General features: G+C 41.2%; 1 protein-coding gene across 6 annotated transcripts in view; it reads left to right on the top strand.

Annotated features, from left to right (window-relative positions):
* RBM33 (RNA binding motif protein 33) overlaps window positions 1-20525 on the top strand; it is a 118258-nt gene that overhangs the window by 51773 nt on the left and 45960 nt on the right. For 5 of the 6 annotated variants that reach the window (XM_084859320.1, XM_084859316.1, XM_084859315.1 and 2 more), the window contains exons 11-14: window positions 10975-11125; window positions 12210-12541; window positions 14048-14335; window positions 19077-19364. In XM_084859320.1, coding sequence (XP_084715446.1) covers window positions 10975-11125; window positions 12210-12541; window positions 14048-14335; window positions 19077-19364 — 1059 coding nt within the window. The remainder of the gene's footprint in view (window positions 1-10974; window positions 11126-12209; window positions 12542-14047; window positions 14336-19076; window positions 19365-20525) is intronic. The other variant, XM_084859319.1, reaches the window with a different exon arrangement.

Genomic DNA, 20525 nt, shown 5'->3' with positions numbered 1-20525 from the left:
ACTTGGTGTATCCAACTGCCATGTTGATTTTTTAATTTAATTTATTTCATTTCTATACTGCCCAATAGTTGAAGCTCTCTGGTCGGTTCACAAAAATTAAACCCAAAAAGTACACAGTAAAACAATACAAAAATATAAAAGCACTAAAACCACAATATAACAATACAACCAGAATAAAACCATAATAAAACCTAGCAGCAATGCAGAGATTTAAAATATAGATTTAAAACAGCAAAGCTAAAAGACTAGAAAGCTAAAATACTAAAATGCCTGGGAGAATAAAAAGGTCTTCACCTGGTGCCAGAAATAATCCAACATAGGTGCCAGGCGAACCCCACTAGGGAGCTCATTCCACAGATGGGGTGCTGCAGCAGAAAAGACCCTCTTCCTAGTAGCCACCCACTTCACTCTCCTTGGCATGGGCTCGTGGATGTTGAGATTCCCATTTCTGCCAAAGGGTGGGAAGATTTCTACTTTGAATTACTTAAGGACAAGGTAAAAGAGGATAAAATAAATTATGTGGAAAACATCCCCAGGAACATCGATGCCCTCCCCAAATGGCCTTTAATCACAACGCAGGAAATAAAGCCTCTTATCCAGTCATTAAAGAACAATAAAGCACCTGGAGAAGACCTTCTACCACCAGAACTCTTTAAAGATAATGTTGACTGGTGGGCAAATGTTTTAGCAGGCTTGTCTAGTCACATAAGTAATACCGGCTGTATACCCATCAGATGGAAACTTAGCATAATAGTTCCGCTACTTAAAAAAGGTGATCGTGGGGATCCCAGAAACTGTAGGCCTATTAGCCTAATTGATATCCCTGCAAATATCAGAAATTAGAGGATTTATCAGAAATTAGAGGATTTGGCAGAACAAAACTCCATTTTAAAAGAAGAGCAAGCTGATTTTAGACAGGGAAGATCCACCATGGACAGTTGTTTTATCCTATCCCATCTGATATCAAAATATGCAACAAAGGGGGGACAGCTTTTTGCTGCATTTATCGACCTAAGTGCTGCCTGCCGATTCAATACACAGAATTTTCTTCTCTGGGAAAAACTGGCCAAAACAAATATCGATCAGAGCATTCTTTTTCTTATAAAGGCTCTCTATACGAATACTAGCCTAAAAGTTAGAACTGGGGTGAATCAAGCTTTAACAGATGAAATCCACACAAGCAAAGGAGTTCAACAGGGTTGTATTCTCGCTCCTTTCTTTTTAAATTTTTACGTCAATGACATAGTCCCAACAGTTCATTGTCAAAAGTTCCATATGCCAAAGGTTTTGGGACAAATTTGTGAACATTCTTTTATATGCAGATGATATGATTTTGTTTTCCACTACACAGGTTGGTATGCATAGGTTATTGAGGAAATTTATCGCCTATTGTAGGGATAATGAGTTAGTAATAAATAGCAAGAAATCAAAAGTGCTAATATTTGGCAAGAAAAAGAAACTATACAAGTGGTTTTTGGACTCTTAATGAAATTAAACAGGTGGAATCCTATATTTACCTAGGTTAAGCATTTACCTCTACAGGAGCCTGGGTCCTGCAACAAAAGAGAAATGAGCTGAAAGCAACTGCATGTGCCCAGTCAAAAATAGGCTCCTGAACTATAGAGAACCTCATTCTCTCTTGCCAGGCCTTAATGTGGTGCAGAAATTTGGGGATTGTTCAATGGCAAAAAAAATAGAAAGGGTCGAAAATCGCTACCTTTGCCTGATCTTAGGGGTGTCATCAGCCTGCCCAGCATACGTGCTTAGAACTGAACTCAGAATTATGGCAGTTTTAGATCATATACATCTCAGGATATTTAATTATTGGTTCAAACTGGGCCTGATGAGTGTAGCCAGGCTTCCAAAGAAATGTCTTCAAGAGCAGATAGCTAAAACCTTGGGAACATCATGGCTTTATAATTTCACAAAGATGTTACCAAGCTATGGTTTCAGTTTGAACGCTTTAAGTATCCCTAGCACTAATTTAAGAAATATAGTCAGATCAAGGATTTTAGATGTTAGAGCAATTTCAAGGGCAATGAAATGGTTAGCCAAAGCCAAATCTCAATTTAATGAAGAGAAATATCTCTTGTTTGGTCTGAAAAGGGACCAGCATGTAGCTTTTACACATTTACGATTTGAGGTGATGGATACAATGATGCTACAGGGAAGATTCAGCAGCATCCCACTGAACGACAGACTGTGCATATGTGGTAGTTCGGTAATTGAAGATCTGGCACATTATTTACTTGAATGTCATCTATACTCAAGCTGTAGGGAACGCTGTTTAGGTTTATTCCTGACCCACATGAGATACTGGTCAGTGAAGAATAAATTATTATTTCTTTTACGAGGCTCTAATTTCTTTGTGTCCCAGAGGGTTGCCCTTTTTGCAATCAAGGCAGCCATTATAAGGAAAAAGGAATTGGAAAAATGGTCTGGCTGATAGACTCAAAGAAATGTGTGCTTTATGTATTACTGTTTTAATGCTAATGTAATGTTTTAATTTTTAATGTAATGTTTAATTCTGAAGTAATGTTTTTAATCCTAATGTAATGTAAAGTCTTTGCTTTTAATGGTTTTTTAATGTTTGAAATGGTCAGAAGATTTATTTAATGAAGTCATTCATTTATTCAGTATTATATTTGATCTTTGTTTTTCCAGATTGCACATGACACTGTAAAACAATCAGACTTGGATGAAATGGACTTTGTTAAAAAGAAAACAGAGCAGAATGAGTTTTTGTTAAACTACACATTGAATCTGAGCTGAGGAAAAGTAGAAAAGAGGTCTTTCAGTAGCCTGTCAATGGTGGACACTATTCTAGCAGAGAATGATTTAGATACTTGGAAATGTTTCCTTTGCCCCTGCAGCCCCCTGTCCCCCCAAATCTGCTCAAAAGTCTCTGAAGCAGACTGTACAGTCAAACAGGAGGTTATGGGGGGAAGGGGAAACACCCCCATCCTGGTTCCATTGACTAAAATAGTTCCGTCAGTGGAACAACTTAATTGGATTTCAGCCAGGATCAGTTATGATGGGTAACATGGAAAAGCAACCAGGCAAATGGCAGTGGGTTTCTCTGTTTCATTTTTGTAGAACTTTCTCTTAAACTCCAATTACAGTTTGCTTCATGAGCACAGATCTTACATAAGTCATGGATGATCTGGTTGCTGAACTGTGTGGAAGTGCTGACAAATAGCACCCTACTCTTCCCCTTGCTTTCTTGGAATTTATTTCCCCAGCCATTTTCAGTGTGTTTAGAATATTTCAGAAAACCCAATTATTGCACTTGGAGAAAATTATATAAATTGTTTACTTAATTCTGATTGCAGGTTTTTTTGGTTTTCATCCCAACATCTCTCTCTTATATCATGTAATCATGTTATGATATAATTTGGTTCTTTTTGTAGCTGTTTTTAATAAGGGGTTTATACTATGTTTTATGTTTTTATATTTTATAAGCTCTATTTTGTGAACCGCCCAGAGGGCTTTGTCTATTGGGTGTTGTTGTTCAGTCGTTAAGTCGTGTCCGACTCTTCGTGACCCCATGGACAATAGCACGCCAGGCCTTCCTGTCCTGTGCTCTCTCCCGGAGTGTGCTCAAGTTCATATTAATTGCATCAGTGATGCTATTTAGCCATCTCATCCATTGGGTGTTATAGAAAGCTAATAAATAACAAAATAAATAAGCATAGTTTTTAAGTAGAGTTTTCCTCTGCTTTTTAGAATTAATTCTTGTAGCGCTATCAAGTGATGACAAAATGAAGGCAAATAACATCTTAATCTTATCCAAGATGACTAGCACCTGCTCCTCCACCCCACCCCACCCGAAAGCCAAAGCTATTAGAAACTGTAGATCAAGACACATTACTGTGGAAGAGAACAAATTTAAGAAACCACGATTCATTCCAGTAGTTAACAAATAGAGAGGCCTGCGTTGCCAAGTGTCTAAGTAACTTTTTCACACATTATGGAAGCCAAACCTGTGTTTGGCCCAGTTCACGTTTGACAGGGAGCTGTAGCTGATCCTGGCTCCCAGATGAGTGCACTTGTAAGATACACATTTGCTACATACTTTTAGGTATACATCTAAAATGTAATGTTTGGGTAGCCTCTTACAACCACTGAGAATAAGTTTTAAAAGTGTCTTGTGATTGTTCTGAGCATTTGATGAATGACAGCTGCTTACACCCTTGTAATACTGTTTGTTTGCATGTTACACATCAAATGGCAATGAAAAAACACGCCTACTGCACTGCTGCCACAACGATTCTGCTTTTGTTATGGCAGTGCTGTTAGAACAGCAATAGTAAATGAAATTTTCACTCTATTACTGTGCAGCAGCGGTGGCAAATCCCATGTAGTCTGGAAAGCATTTTGTTTTCCTTTTAACATGATACAAGGTATCAGGTGGTCATGATTGACATTTCTTGGATAGAGCTTTATACAGCATTTCATGCAAATCATGTTTGAATGAGACTGCTGAATCAAATTACATTTCTCTCCCATTATAGCCCCTGCAGATGTGCAACTGAGCTTCCTCAGCATCTACCAGCAAATGTTCCTTATGAGGGCTTCCCATTTTCATAACTTGTCTATGTAGTCCTATAATTACAACACTTGCAATAGTGACGGAGTGATGAGTGTTTTCTCTTATCTATAAGTACTAGCAAGCAGATGTACTGCAAGATTTCCACCCCCACCCCGTACACTGTCAAACAGTGTCAGGCTGGCAGAGGGAAATGCAATTTAAAATGCAGGTGACATAATAACAAACATCCTCCATTTGCTAGTGGGCTTCTGATTAATCACTATTACCATACATTATCATACCATCAAATTTAATCATATCAGTGAATTCCCATCTGCAGAGGGAGCAGCAGAAGCTAAACATGATGGTAACAGCTATTAAACAAGAGTAGGAAAAAAGACTTCTAAAATGAAGCAGTCCTTTCCCTTGTTGTGCCTTCTCCACAGTGCATTCATTTCACAAATGATAGAAATCATGGTTGCCTGCTCTTCCACTTGATTATGTTGCGGGTGAATGACCACCATTTTTAAAATACACAAATCCCAACACATCAAATACACAAGCAAGTGCTCAGCTGTGGAGATTCTGACCCATAGAAGTGTTGAAATGAATGTGACGTTACTCCTGCACTTCAATCCTCAGTATGCTGAAAGTAGTAGTTCTGTGAGGAATAGGAGCTACCCCAGTAACTTAATCTCGGGATCTGGTGGTCAAGAGGCCCTGAAACCTAGCATTTTGTTGGGAGTCTTTTCTGTCAACGTGAAAGAATGAGGGAGTTCTGGCCACATGTGTGCTAATGTTCTGATGATATAGGAGGTCCAGAATATATGGTTTGATATGGAAGAAGGCCCTGGGATAGGCATGATAGTATGTTTAAAATAAAAAGTGGAACTTGGGTAGAATAGGTGTGGGCCTTAAACTTTAAGGCTAGTGATTGGTGTACAAATTCCCTGTACATCTAGTTAGGAAGCATAGCTTTTAATAAATAGATGCATTTATAAAGAAATACAGATTGATGGATGATAGGTCTCAGTGGCTGTTCATTGAGTAAAACCTCCATGTTTGGGAGCAGCATACTTTATGAGTACCAGTGCTGACAATAAGTCAGGAAATCTTGGATAGAAGTAACGCATTCATCTTCCCTTCTACCACCCAACAAATCCCCAGTTTCAAATTCTGTTGAGGTCTAAGATAACAAGCTTTCTGTTTTTCCAGGCACAGCATTCCAGCAAAAATATTATTTGATTGCTTGGTTTTAGACATTTTCTCTACAGTGATTCTAGAGCAATCTAGAATAACTCCTCCTCCTATTATTCCCCCCCCCCAATTTCACAGAGTGAATTCAAAGCAGCTTACAGAAGAAAATATCCAATAAAAACACCATACCTGAACTTCAGCAGTAAGTAGCTTCCAGGAAAAAAATCCACGAGGAATCAGCTTTATTATAAATGTAGAGCTGGAAGAATTTCACAAAATATAGGAAACTATCAAGTAGCATTGGCCTTTGTTTTTAAAAGCTTTAGAAATATGAGCATTCAGAATATTTTTCCCTAAGTGTGTTTCTTTCCTAAGAGAATAAGAGAGTTGAAGAGCAACCTTTTAAAGTTCAGGGCTCCCAAAAACAAAAGACAAATCTAACTGAGATGCAAGCATTAACTAGCAGAACTGTGAGCTCCTGCCCTCTACTTGTGAGTATAGTTTCTGTGTATGCTGTCACAGATCCCTTGTTCCTCACCAGTGCTAGCATGGCAGCTGTTCAGGCTCTGCAGCTGGTCACACTCACCTGCAATCTCTACTGGGAGCATGGAGGTTTTTATTTTATACTGGGTAGCTTGAAGGTTTTGTTTTAAATGCATAGACCAAGCACCTTCAATTAAAACCACACTTGATTATGAGAACTAAAGACTGGACCCCTGCTCTCCGTTTTTGCTGTCATTGTACATATAATTGGTGCAAAACTTGGTCAGATGAAGGTCTCTGTCATGAAGTTAATTCCAAGGCCACCATGTATTTGGCATCAGAAATAGTTTGCTGAGAACATCCTGGCTGTGGAGCCAGTCTTAAAGCAGTGGAGCAATCTTATATTGGAGGCACCTGTGTGTTCTATTTCCACATGGACCTTACCTTGTGGTGATTGAATTGAACTAAGGTCATTTATCCAAGGGAAGGTAAAATTCAGTGGGTGCTAAAGTAAGAGGATTAACATTTTATAACAGATGGCTATAGTTTTAATGGTGTCAGAGGTTACAGTAATCACTGATTCTTTGCATTTATACCATTTTTAATAAGAATTAATGGAGCATCTCTTACCTTGGTGTCAGTGGCATTTTCCTAGCCTCTTTGCATTTTAAGTGAGATTAATAAGTGAAAACATGTTGTAAAGACGGGGTGTAATTTATTGAAAGATTCATGAAGTTTCAATGACATTGTTAAGGTATTTAATTAGTCTATTCGAAAAAAGTATAGAGTGACCCTTTAGGAAAGCTGATAAGTCATATAATAGCTGTTAGATCCTCTTTATGCCTTGCTTTATAAGATTAATGTTGTGCTAAGCAATTTATGCTAAGTTTTCTCTTTTATTGGTAGCCAAAGTTATCTGTGGTTCATGAATAGATTATAACAGATAACATCATGTAATTAACAAGAGATGCTGAAAAGTAAAAGTACAATTTGTGTAAGAATTGTACGAGAGAGAATGTTAATTTCTTAACTAGGGAGGATATTTGAGAGGATAAAAAGCAAAGCAAAATAGTGTAATTCTCTGACAGGATTAAGGTAATGTTATCTCATGTTCTTTCAGAAAGTTGGATTGCCTGTGTATGTGGAAGTCATGCTCAATGAGCTATTCAGATCTCTATAACAAATTGTAGACAGAAGGTAGCATTGAGATTTTTCAAAAGTAATTGATATCACCCATGTGATTCCTTTGGTGTGGTGCATCATGGAAATACGTATAAAAGTAATTGATTAACAGTGCTTGGTGGATCGTGTTTATAGGCACTGACTAGCCATAACTTACATTAAGCAAGCCACCATGTCTGACCTTAGCTTCCTATATGGGGGTAATATAGGGGGATAATATTGATCTACTTTATGCGGATAATATTAATCTACTTTTACAGGGTTGCTGTAAGGATTGCTGAGACTATGTATACAAAGCCCTATGGACCCTCTAATGTGCTATATATAGTGTCAGATTCCATGAAAGGTGCCTGTGTTTAAATGGGCATAGCTTGCAGCCTTCAAGCTCTATAAAGTTTTCAAAGTGAATGTCCTGTAGTAAATATAGTTAGATGTAGAAATACGTAGCTTCCATCAAGCCTGACCTATGAGATGGTGCAACCTACATAGTCTCCTGCTGGTTCACCTGGCTCATGAGAGGGCATGAGACTGACATAGACTGTGCTGGGGGTGGGGAAGTACCTGCCTTTCCCTGGTTAAGGGCTGATATGTATTCTTCTATGAAGCTATGAACCTCTTCAGTTTAGTTGGACATACTGTCTAATATGGCAGCAAATACCCCAAATCTCTAAAATGCATTATGCCAAAGCATAGTCTTACAGCGTTATGATTTAGGCCATATAAAGAGTTAAGATCAATTTTGTCTGCTTACAAAATAAAGTTTCTTACATATTGGTATCTTGCTGCTCCATGAAACTGGCCACTTGAAAGCATGAAAAAGAGAAAACACTGTGTATATCAGGAATTATTCTGTGTATCTTACGCTAGCTTATTTTCCCTCAATTTGCTGTACATTTGCTGTGTGTATAAGCACACAAAAAAAGTTCTGACTACGCATTTTAAAATGTAACTAGAGTGTAAAATGTTCAGTTAAATATCTATTGAAGAAAAGTCACCTCACTTCAAGTTCTAAAAGAAACACAGTATATTGATACTATATTTTTCATTTTTCTTAACGGTGACTGTAGTTTTAATTTTATTTTCCTTAACTATGTATGGACTCAGTGGTATTTCATTGCTTAACAGTCCAAAATATGTACTGTGCTTGTATTCCCCCCACCTCCCCAATGAATGAAATGCATCTGTAGTTCATATCCACTGTGTCTATTGTACTGGGCAATTGGGGTGTTTTAGCTGGAGTTTTCAAAATCTGATATTGAAAAGGGGGATTCTGATAATACGAGTAAAGAAATGGCTGGCACATCGGCTGGATTTCATATATGTATTGTGTAAAACTAAAATATCTAGAAGCCAGAAAAATCTCAACTCTGAATATCGTATATCTGCTATACGATAAGAAATTGAAAGCTCAGCCAGTGTTAAATCCTTCCTGTAGCTCACATTCGCATATAGTTGATCAAGAAATTTAGATTTATACCAAAAAAAAATACATAGTTGGACTGTATAAATGTACCTGCATTTATAAAGAGCCTGATTCTGTGTTTTGCCCTTCAAGGGCAGCTAAGCTTAGGGCCAGATGAGATGAGATGTGTGGACTCCAGAGCAGGGGATGCTGCGTCTCCTTGCCCTTCAGTGGGAGCTGCCCCATCCTGTGTGCTGGAACAGCAGCCAGCGGCGGTGTTATGCGCACAGGAGAAGTGCCCTTGCACAGTGTGTAGGAGCTTCATACCTGACCTCTCAAGGGTCATCCTTGAAGCCATGTGCATTAAGGAGACTTGTTTAATATGGCAGCAAATCAAACGGGGGTACAGGACAGTGATGTGGGTTTTCTGGAAAATTTTGAATTGGAAAAATTTCCACTGCCAATTCAGCTAATTTGCATAGGGTAATTTGCATTGGAAAATGGTCAGTTTGCTTCAGAAAATTTTCTGATGGCCTACAGCAGAACTAGGCAACTTGTGGCCCTCCAGATGTTTGGACCTACAACTCCTATCATCCCTCATTGTTGACTGCTGGCTAGGGCTGATGGGAGTTATATGCCAAATCATCTGGCAGGCCACCAGTTGCTTACCCCTACCCTAGAGCATGATCTGATTTCACAAGTTCATTTTACTACTTGTATGTAGTAAACAACAAAGCTAAAAAATAATACCCCATGTTATTTTTTTGTCCTGATAGATCAAATGTATTTGACCTGAAATACTGAGGGAAAAAATAATCTTATTGTGATTTAAATATTGTAGAAATTTTTATGGGGATACTTGTAAATATTTTATGGACATTAGCCTGTACTTCCATTACATTGTTTAAATTTTAGAAAAAAACAAAGGTACTGAAAACTGTTGACTCTAATCAGTGTTAGCAACCCAAAGAACTGTGCATGATATGCTGACAGCCACTCATCTACAACTTTGAAACTGCCAAGTTTGCCTATTATTGTATTTGCAGTTGGCATCCATTCATTGTTACTAATGAACTTATGAAATGGAATTTTTTTCCATTCATAAAAAAAAAAAAAAAAAGCACTGGAAAATTTTCTGTTCCGCCCCATGTCACTGATGCAAGGAATCCTGTGGACCTTAAAAACTTAACAAATTTGTGGCATTGCAATAAAGGCCACTTCAGCAAATGAACAAAATTAGCTGGAAAACCATTCCATACAAGACTAAGAACTGAACAGTTAAAACTATTGTTAACAGTTACTCCAACTGCTAGAAAGATGTGACCTGTGAAATCTGCTTCTAGAATATGTAGTTTCTTGAAATGTAGAGGAGCTGGTATGCAAGCTTACACAGGAGTGCAAATGTTTATACCTTAACAGTTCATTTCTTAGGAAGAGTTATGACAACATCACATCGTCACTTTTAGCAGATGATATATGTTCCTTCACGGAATCAAAAGGGGAAAAAAATCAATTACTGAGCTTAAATTTTAAATGGCTTCTTCCATTGCTGATGGTGAAATAACTGAATATTGTATCAGTCTGTAATGCATTTCTTTAAAACCAAGGGTGGCAAATCTATGTTAATTTTTCATATCCTGTCTGTAATGAATGCTTCAGATGCTTAAGTATTTAGGGTTGTGTGCTTTGTCAAATGTTGGTTCCCTATTATTCTTGGAAATATGATTTCTTTACTTTAGAATGGGGGGGAAATCAATTTATGACATCCAGAAAATTAAAGTAGCTTCATCTTGGTTGCTTAGGTTGTACTAAATAGATAGCAAAGAATAGCATGGTTTAAAGAGATAAATGTCAGGACCATTTTCTTAAGTAGACATTCAGACTTTTGGATTAATGGGATAGAAGGTCAATAATTGCATGGATTTCAGTAAGCTTGAAAAGCGATGGCATTCCTGTGGTGCTGCTGTGATTATTAAAACATTTTGAATTTATTGTAAAGATACCGTGCTTAGGTTCAGTGCCACAGTGGAAGATATGACTCGGCAGGGTTGCCAATTTGTACAGATTACAGGAAGATATTTTGATCTTTAGAAAAAAGAGAGGATATTCTAAATGGGCTATAGAATAAATATTTGAAGATTATCTTCATTAGTTTTGTTATTTCCTTTGTATTATTCAGGGCCCTCCAGATTTTCAACAAAACCCTCCTGGCCCTGTTCCTACCAGCTTCAATCAAGCCCCAAGACTCTCCCTCCAGGATCAGTGGAGAGGGCCGCCACCACCTCTGCCGCCACCACCTCCACAGGACAGAGAGCCTTTCTTCATGGGAGGTAGTGTCCTCTGGTACATCGGAGGGAGGCATCTTCCTCAGTTCTGAGGGAGGGGATTGGTTGCGCTTAGTTTTAGCGACTGAGCCAGAATTTTTCCCGTCTGATACCTGTAGGCCACTCTAAAAGCTGCCAGATCCTCCAGTCTTTGGAGCTCAGCATTTAGCGATTCGATACCAATTCTTCAAACAACATGGCTGTTGATTCACTTCTCTCCCATAAATGTTTAGCATGGATTATTTTTTAGTGGCTAATACATTATTGTAAAATAAATTGTGAAGAAGGCAGCAGAGCCTCAGGATGGCTTGCATGTACAGATGGTAAAAGTGGTGGCAGCTTTCATAAGCTTGCTTGGATGTCTGCTCTGTTGCAATTCATGGAATTTAAATTCCAAGTGTATGACTTGTGAAAAATTAGTTCTGTTGCTGATGATGATTGCTTCTAGTTAAACATTAATGGAATCTCTAACTGAAAGTGACTTTCCTCTTCTGAAGTATCCCCAGGAATTTGTTCTGCGGGCACTAATAGCTCTGCTTGTAGGGGTTGTCTGCATTGTGTAGGTTGACTGCAGGCGGGCAATGGTCCTGCTTTGAAGTAGGGTTTTAGACTACAGGTCCACTCTAACCCCAATTTCTTTATTTTGTTGTTGTTGTTCAGTCGTTCAGTCGTGTCTGACTCTTCGTGACCCCATGGACCATAGCACGCCAGGCCTTCCTGTCCTGCGCTCTCTCCCGGAGTGCTTTTCACTCCAAGCAGCTATAGTAACAAAAGCATCCATTTTCAGGAGTCTAGAATGCTTTGTAAGGGAGGGACCTTAGCTGAGTGGCCGAGGACATGCTTTCGATGCAGAAAGTCAATCCTTAGCTTGTCCAGCTGAAAGGATCAGATAGTAGGTGATGGAAAAGGTATCTTTGTGGCTACTCTGGGGATCCACTGCCAGAGTAGACGGTGCGGACTAGATGGACCAATATGGCAGCTTCCTATGCGACTTCTATCTACAGCTGTGTGTGGGGGGGGTATGGGGAGGGGAGGCTGTACAGTTTGCTTTACGAACAGGTTGGTTCCTGACTGTGCTTGTTCTTGATAGATCCAAGATTTCCCAGCCATCACTTGTTTGAACAACGGAGTCCTCCTCCACCACCACCACCTCCACTCCTCAACAGCACCCATCCTGTTCCCACTCAAAATCCACTCCCTTTCAGTCAGCCTGGACCAGGTTTTAATCAGCAAGGGCAGCAGCCCATGTTTCCCAGAGAGAGGCTGGTGAGGCCAAACATTCAGCCTCAAGGCCCAGTGGGAGTTCTTCACTTCAACCAACCTGGAGCAGCAAATACACGGCCCTTCCTTCCTCCCAGGCAGTCGTTCCTGCAGGTCCCAGGGCAGCCGTTCTTGACAACTCTTACACAGCCCAACATGCAGGTACGAATCCATAATGAGAGTCCTTAGTTATCTGCATTTAGCAATCTGGAGAATCCAGGCTATAAATGTGTGAGTAAGTCCTCTTGTGCAGGTAAGGGAAGAAGCATCCTTCCTGCCATTTTGTGAGCATCTCGGTAGGGCAGACTATAAACTTGTTGTCCTCCAGTCACTGTAAAAAGGATTGTGACTGTCTTGCCTGGCACTTGGCAATGGAATGACAAGGGTTTTTTGCAGGGTCTTTTTTGCTCCAGCTGTCTTTTAGAGATCTCAGAATATGTAACAAACATGTGGAGGAACCTCTCCCCTTGATCGTTCTGGCCCTGTGCTTAAGACAGGAGTGAATTTGTGCAGGTGATTACTTTTAGACTTGGCTACACTGGAAGAGCCTCAAACCATTTTTTTTGTTTAAGCAGAATGCTGCAGATACCTGTGAGAAGCTGTCCTGTACACAAAACCTGGAACGTTTAATGTTTGGATTGATATCACAAATGTAGCCGAAATTTAAATGTGCCTTTTATTGCTGTGCCAAGCATGAAAACGTGTTTTCCCCCTGCGCCTAGTGCTAATTGAATTATGAGGGTTAGTGGCAACTTTATATCAGCGTAGTCCTTCAAAGTGAAGATATTAAAGAAGCAGTTCACAGCTAATGAGATTAAAAAAGTTTGTAATGCGACATTTTGTTCAGTATTCCATGGCTTCCTAAACTGATTTATTCCAGAATAAATATGAAAATAATCTATTGTTTAAAGACAAGTTCCTGTGTAGTAAGTAGATTAAGCATGCATCTAGAAAACATATTGGGTCACTTCAAAGGTTAGAGCACCCTCTGCTGGTACAATCGTTTTTCATGTGAGGTTGCTAATGAATATTTTATTTATTTACTACATTTCTATCCCGCCCAATAACCAAAGGTCTCTGGGAGGTTCACAGCAATTAAACCACAAAATACAGCATAAAATACAGTATAAATGTAAAAGTTTAAAACTGCAGCATAAAAGAAAAAACAAACCTAGCAACAGTACAGAGATTTAAAATACAATGACCGATTTAAAACAACAGAACTAAAAAGATTAAAATGCCTGGGAAAATAAAAAGGTCTTCACCTGGCCCCGGAAAGAGCACAATGTAGGTGCCAGGCGAGCCTCTCTGGGAAGCTCATTCCACAACCGGGGCGCCACAGCAGAAAATACGCCATGGCAGAATGCAGTCTTTTTTCTTAAACTATTTTTTTTTAAGATTAAATTTTGCAATTCAGTAATTGTAGAATATATTTAGGCAATAGTTGAGAGTCCCTTGTGCTAAAATAAAAAAAAAAGCGGGGGCAACAGCTGAAATGTAATCCTATCATGCAGTATAGCTTTTAGATTAAGTTAAGATCACCTTAGACTAGACTAGGTGGTGGTGTTTTTAATGTGGGGCCTTTGTTTAATCATAGCAATTGTGGTATATAAAGTCCTGCTACCTCACAGGTTGAGCAACCCACATGTTGTCTTTTAAAATGTGTAGGGTCCCTTGCACCCTCCTTTGCAGCCACATCAGCAGCATCCACAGCCGCCGCAGCAACACCAGCAGCATCCGCAGCACCAGCAGCATCCTCAGCATCCGCAGCCGCCGCAGCACCACCAGCAGCACCAGCACCAGCAGCATCAGCACCACCTCCTTGCTCTGCCCCCACAGCCTCTGATTCCAGTTGCCCCATCCCAGTTCAGACCACATATGCAGACTTCACAGCAGCAGCCGAGCAGCAACCGGATGCAGTGTCAGCAACGGCAAGGTCTGGTCAAGGCCAGGCATGTAAGTGTCATTTAAATACAGGAACAAAACTGGCATGCCTCAGTAGGAGGCAGGGGTGCTCCAAAATTCATGTTTTAAAATGTGTGAGAAATTCCCCCTCTCACTCCTAGCCTGTCTCCATTTCATCCTTGTAAATGTGTATAACTGCACCCTCTAATAATGTTCTCTGATCTGTGAATACCTCAATTTCCATAGCTTATGAAGAAACGTTTAGGAGGTAACCACCCCCACTCTTGTTGCCTGAGTTCTCTCCATCCAATACTGGCACTCCCACCCAAGGGGCTGCGTTTTTTCCCTCCATGTTCTAGAGAACATGGCAGGATCCATGAGGAGCAGAAACATTAGTACTTAGTACAGTGACATTAACAGTGCTCTTTTTTAATCTCTCGCACAGTTTCTGTAATGCTGCCCTTGTGTTAAACAGGGTTCCATTGTGGAGTCTTTGAGCACAACTTTCTCCTTGCTTTGTACTGGGAAGAAAAAGAAAGCACTCTTGTTTGGACTGTATCTTGAAGGTTGCCTGTTTGATACAGAGCAGTCTTATTTGCATTGGGCTGTGCACAGGAACACGGGGTTCATATATACAGTTAGGAGGAAAACAGTTCTAAAACACAACTTTAAAATGCAACTGGTAGGAGCGCATGTAGCACATTAAAAGATCAGTCTTAGCCTGATGCCAAAAAGTCAAGAAGTAGGTGCTAGACAGACCTCTTTAGCGAGGGCATTCCGCGGTTCGGAGGTTACCACTGAGGACACCTGCTCATGAGTAGCCACCTACTGAATTTCTGTATGCAACAGCATTCAGAGCATGGCCTTGGTTCTCAGGGTACAGGTAGGAACGTATGGGAAGTATCCTTCAGATACTGTGGCTCTAAACCATGGAGAGCTTTATAGGTTAAAACTAGCCGATTTGTGGCCAGAAATGAACTGGAAGCCAGTGGAGATGATACAACATGATTGTAATGCCCAGCGTAATAGCGTAATGCCTGTTTCTAATCAGTGCTGTCATGTTGTGTAGTAGGAACAGTCTTCAAAGGCAGCCCTACATACAGCATATTGCAGTAATCTAAATGGGAGGTTACCAGGGCATAGATCACTGAAGCCAGGCTATCACCATCCAGGTAGGGGCATAGTTAGCTTACCAGCCTAAGCTGATGAAAGGCACTCATGCCACAGAAGACCTCTATATACCTCTAGTGACAGATGGATCTGCAAACACCCCCAGAATATGAACCTGATTGTTTAGCAGAAGGGCAACTGGAATACAATCGCTTTCAGAGCAGGTTGAGCACCACTACACTTGAAAGTTAATCCACTCACCAATAGTATCTCCATCTTACCTGGGCTGAATTTTAGTTTATTGGCTCTCATCCAGTTCAGTACCATGACCCGGCAATGATTAAACATTTCTACCACTTCACTTAGATCATTGAAAAACAGACATAAAGCTGCCTGACATCAGCATACTGATGACACTTCACTCTGAATACTCAGCTTTATGTAAATGTTAAATAGAATAGGACAAAATGGAACCTTGCAGGACCCCAAAGTATAAATACCAAGGAGTGGAGCAGAAATCCCCCAGTACCATCTTCGGAAAATAGTTGTCAATATGAGTGGAACCACTGTATAGTCGTCCTGCCCACTCCCAATTCAGACAGTCTTTCCAGATGGACACCATAGTCAATGTTATCAAAAGCCCATGAAAGGTCCAGGAGAATTAACAGATGCGTACACCCCCTGTGTCTCTCCTGGCATAGATCATCTCACAGGGCAACCAAAATAGTTTCAGTGCCAAAATCAGTCCTAAACCCCAACTGAAATGGTTCTAGAAAATCACTTTCCTCTAATAGTGCCTGGATCTGGTTGGCCACCATGTGCTTAAGCACCTGCCTACAAAGGGGGTATTGGCCACTGGCCTATAGTTGTTAAAAACCACTGGGTTCAGTGATGATTTTTTCCTTTAAAGAGGCTAAGACTTCTGCCTCCTTAAAGAAGACTGACCCAGTTGCTTTTCCCAGATAGATGTAATCAGGCATGAGGAGCGAGGGTTGAGCAACCATATGGTCGGATGGGCCTGACCAAGTACCTTGTCCGCATCCTCAGGCCTTAAAGCTGTAAAATCATCCAATAATATTCAACCAGATGATGTTTTGGACACCTCCACAGATTGAACTGCACAAAATGTGGAGTCTAAGTTGTAAAACCAAAAATGCAATACAAACAAATCACAGCATTGTACTTCCTTGTGGCTACTAGATCTCCTTTCAGGCGAGAACCCCAATGGCCCCCAACCACTCGGAACAACTTTGTTGGATGCCGTTGAGAGGATGCAGTGGTGGAGGAGTGAAATCTTTTTCACCCGCATCACTGCCACACAGTAGGCTCAGTAATGAGTTCTTACTTGTGTTTGATTAGATTCGAGACAAATTTTCTTCCATCTGCATTCCCAGTGCCTTCAGCTCAGATATATTCCAATGAGCTGACTGGACTCTGCAGTGCAGGAAAAGACACTTGAGGGCCATTGTGTCAGCTGCCTGAGTCATCTCTGTATCTCACAGAATGACCAGGGCTTCCAGCAGGAGTGTCCACCATATTAGGTGGAAAATCCCCCAGAGCCCTCTGGAATTGATTGAAATGCATTTACCCCTGAGGGTGGACTTTCCTGATAGGTCCCTCACCCTTGCAAGCCTAATCTTAACAGTAGATGATCTGACCATGGCAAACGAATAGATGTAAAATACCCCACCTTCATATCACCGTCCTCCTGTTTAGAAGAGGAGACCAAAGTTAGAGTGTGATTTACTACATGTGTTGTGCCAATGACATTTTGAGATAGCCATGGTGGCCAAGAAGTCCTAACCTGCTCCAGATAAAGGGATACTGACTTGGGTATTGAGGTCCCCCAGAAGCACCATTCTGAGGAATCTCAACACCAAATCTGAGACTGCCTCCATCAGCTTGGGTTAGGGAGACTGGGCAGTGTGGTGGGCAGTAGACTAACAAAATCCCTAACATGTCCTGAGAGCCCAGCACAAAATATAAACACTTCAAATTGGCACTCAAAAGTGCCAAAAGCCGGGGGATGGGGTGAGAGAGAGAGAGAGAGAGAGAGAGAGAGAGAGAGAAATGGAATTCCCATAGATCACAGCAACCTCCCCTCCCAGAGTCTCTGGTTTGTTCTGCTGCTGAACAAAATACATGGGAGAGCATATCTGGGTAAAACTAACTTCCCCCAGCTCCCTTACTCAGGTCTTTGTTAAGCACACCAAGTCGGCCTCCTTATCCATAGTTAGATCATGGATGAGGGAAATCTTACTATGAACTGACCTGGAATTTAAAAACAGCACCAATAGACCAGAGGGCAAGTTAGTAAGACTCTTCTAGATGAAGGAAAGGCCAGAAGAGAAGATAGGCACAAGATTTCTAATCCCCCCACAGCCATACTTCCCCTACTCGTAATTACTCAGGTGAATATCAGAGACATCTCCCAGGCATGTGTTGTTAAAACCCCACTATTTTTAAACAAATCAGCTGAGAGTGTAGAACCATTTAAAATGGCCCAGCAGCACACAGCAATCCTCAGTAAACAAAGTACATGCACAAATAGGCAAGACTACTTGAAAAGAAGCAGGGAGGAATCTGGATTAAGAACCCCTACCATTTTTCAGGAGGCAAACCCTGCTCCCCTTCTCCATTATAAAGAAGGAAGCTGGGCTCTAAAGACCTCCCATAAGAGCTGCTCCCTTCTTGCCTCCTGGAACGGTGGGGGAGCAACAGTTCCATGGGCAGCTTTTGCAAGCTATTGTGAGGGGGTTCCTTTCTTGCCCTATTGAGGACAGTGAATCAGAGCTCACCTTGAGGCGTCTCACCATGATCAGTCAAAAGATTCTTCGCAACCTTACCTTGCTGTACTAATTGATACTACTTTTGGGCAGTGTGATAGACACCAAACGCAAAGGTAGCCTACCCTAGTGGCTACTCTAATCAAGACAAGACAGATAGGGCAAAGAACAAGCAAGATAAGAGAGGGCAAGGATTGGTTTATAAGTAGCAGTGATGGGGTTGGTCTGGTTAACTCGCAGTAGAGGATATAGCAAAGAAGAGATGATGGTCCAGGTGGTTTGAGTGGAAGGATTTGAAAGAAGAGAGGGCGGGGCTGTATAGGGCAGGCTATTAACATGTGCCAGCTATAGGATACTTGGGGAAGGCCATGTCTACAGGTGAGGTTGGCTACATTGATTTGTCTCTTGGCGCAAATCCTGTAACTTTGGGAAGAACCATAGATGGCTTCTTCCTCTGCTATCTTTTTCTCTGTTAAAGAGTTTTCAAATCTTTTAGCATTGCTCTCTCTGTCTTTGTTCAGGTTTGCTTCTTTGGGCCTTCAGCAGGTGACTGGGTTGGTACCTTCACTTCCATAGTTAGTTAGATTTGGGTGCTGAGAGAAAACGAGTTTCTTGGGAGAGCCAGCCAGTTATTAGTTCTGTTCCTTCCTCTGCTCTTCCTTTTAGAAGGGTCCAGTTCTGTTAGCTTACCCAGGCCTGTCGTTATTACTCTTAGCGTAACAAAGGCGATGTGCATATGCTATTGAAATGGCCACTAAAAAATTGGATTCAGAGCCTCCATTTGGAACCTCATGTCACGTTTTGTTCTTCATGGTACTGCAGCAGAAATCCTTACTGTAGACTGGATACTAAGAACTTGGTAACATTGGGGGTATTTTTTTTTATGATTCTTTCAGAACACACCCACGCAGAATATTGTAAAGCGTCCAAATCAGCAACTTCAGTCAACTGCTCCAAGGAACAGTAACTTGCGTGAATTACCAATTGCACCCTTGCACGCAATTGAGGCCGCGAACAACAGAAGGACCTCGGCGCCTGCTGCTCAAGTGAAACCCATTGCTAGCACCACCCCTGCCATGCGGCCTGTTGCAGGGGTGAAGAACCAACAGGGAAGAACTGAGGCAAAACCTAGAGCACTTACTCCAGTGGCACAGCTTAAAGTGGAGGCCAAATCTGAGCCAGAAGTAAGGGGTTTCCTCAATTAATTTTTAATGCTTTTATCATAAATGGATCTCTGTATGTAGCCATTTGCAGAGGGCTAACTGTGTTAGTCTGTTGCAGCAAAAACCAACAAAGAGTCTCGTGGCACATTGAAGACGAACACATTTATTCAGGCATAAGCTTGTGTGGATATTGTCCACTTCATCCAATGCATCTTACACAGCTATGAAATTGTGCTGAGCAGGTGTCAGAAGGAAGCAGCTTTATTAACCAGATGCTGTGCAAGATTGTGGCCTTTTTTTGACATAATGATAAACTAGAGCTGGGCCAAAATATTTGGCCCAGGGTTTTTTCATTTTGCAAAAGTGGGGCAAAAATACTCCCTGCCCCAGATTGATTTGGTGGTTTGGGAGCAGGGGCAATTCCAACACTTTTCACAGGGGCACAAGGTGCTCTTAACTTTTAAAATCCAAGGTGGCCATCGGTGGTTTTCTTTTTTTCTCCTTCATTTGTCTTTTTTTAAAAGAGCCTTGCTTTTGACTGCAGCCATCCGGTAGCATTTCTGGGGACAAAATCCCCAGAAGCAATGCTGTGTGATGATTCAGTGTCGTTCCCAGGCATGTTCTTGGAACGTGGTGGTAGAGGCAGAAAGATGGTTGCCCCATGGCTTGTCCATGGGGGTAGCCATCTCTTTCTCACACGAATGCCTGGGATCAATGCTACGTTGCCTAGTGTCATTCCAAAGGATGTTCAGTCCTGAGGAATGCTGCCAGATGGTTGCAGGCAGCAACAAGGCTTAAAAAAAAAGTCAAAGCAAGGCCACCTCATACTTTAAGAGTAAAGTATCTTGTGAAAAGTGCTAGAATTCCTCACCCTGAAGATTGCTGAAAATACCCCCCGACACACATATTTCCAGGGTGTGAACAGTCATGCAAAGGTATGCGTATCTGGGATTTTTAAACATGGTCTAGTGCAGCCTTTACCAGCCTTGTGCACTCCAGACTACAACTTCCAGCATTCTTGACTATTGCCGTGCTGGCTGGAGCTGCTTGGATTTGAAGTCCAAAACACGTGGGGAGCACCAGGTTGGGGAAGGCTGGTCTAGTATTATGAGAATGAGCTGCAGTGAGCCTCAAGCTCATCTGCTCTGCCCTCCCCCTTTGGCACAGCTGTGAGGAGGAAGC

The sequence above is a fragment of the Heloderma suspectum genome, chromosome 5 (genome assembly GCF_057233095.1).
Source record: "Heloderma suspectum isolate Gila_16-S chromosome 5, 16-S_ref, whole genome shotgun sequence".
Taxonomy (NCBI): Eukaryota; Metazoa; Chordata; class Lepidosauria; order Squamata; family Helodermatidae; genus Heloderma; species Heloderma suspectum.
Note: the sequence above shows the minus strand (reverse complement) of the source record. Positions and strands in the feature narration are given on the sequence as shown.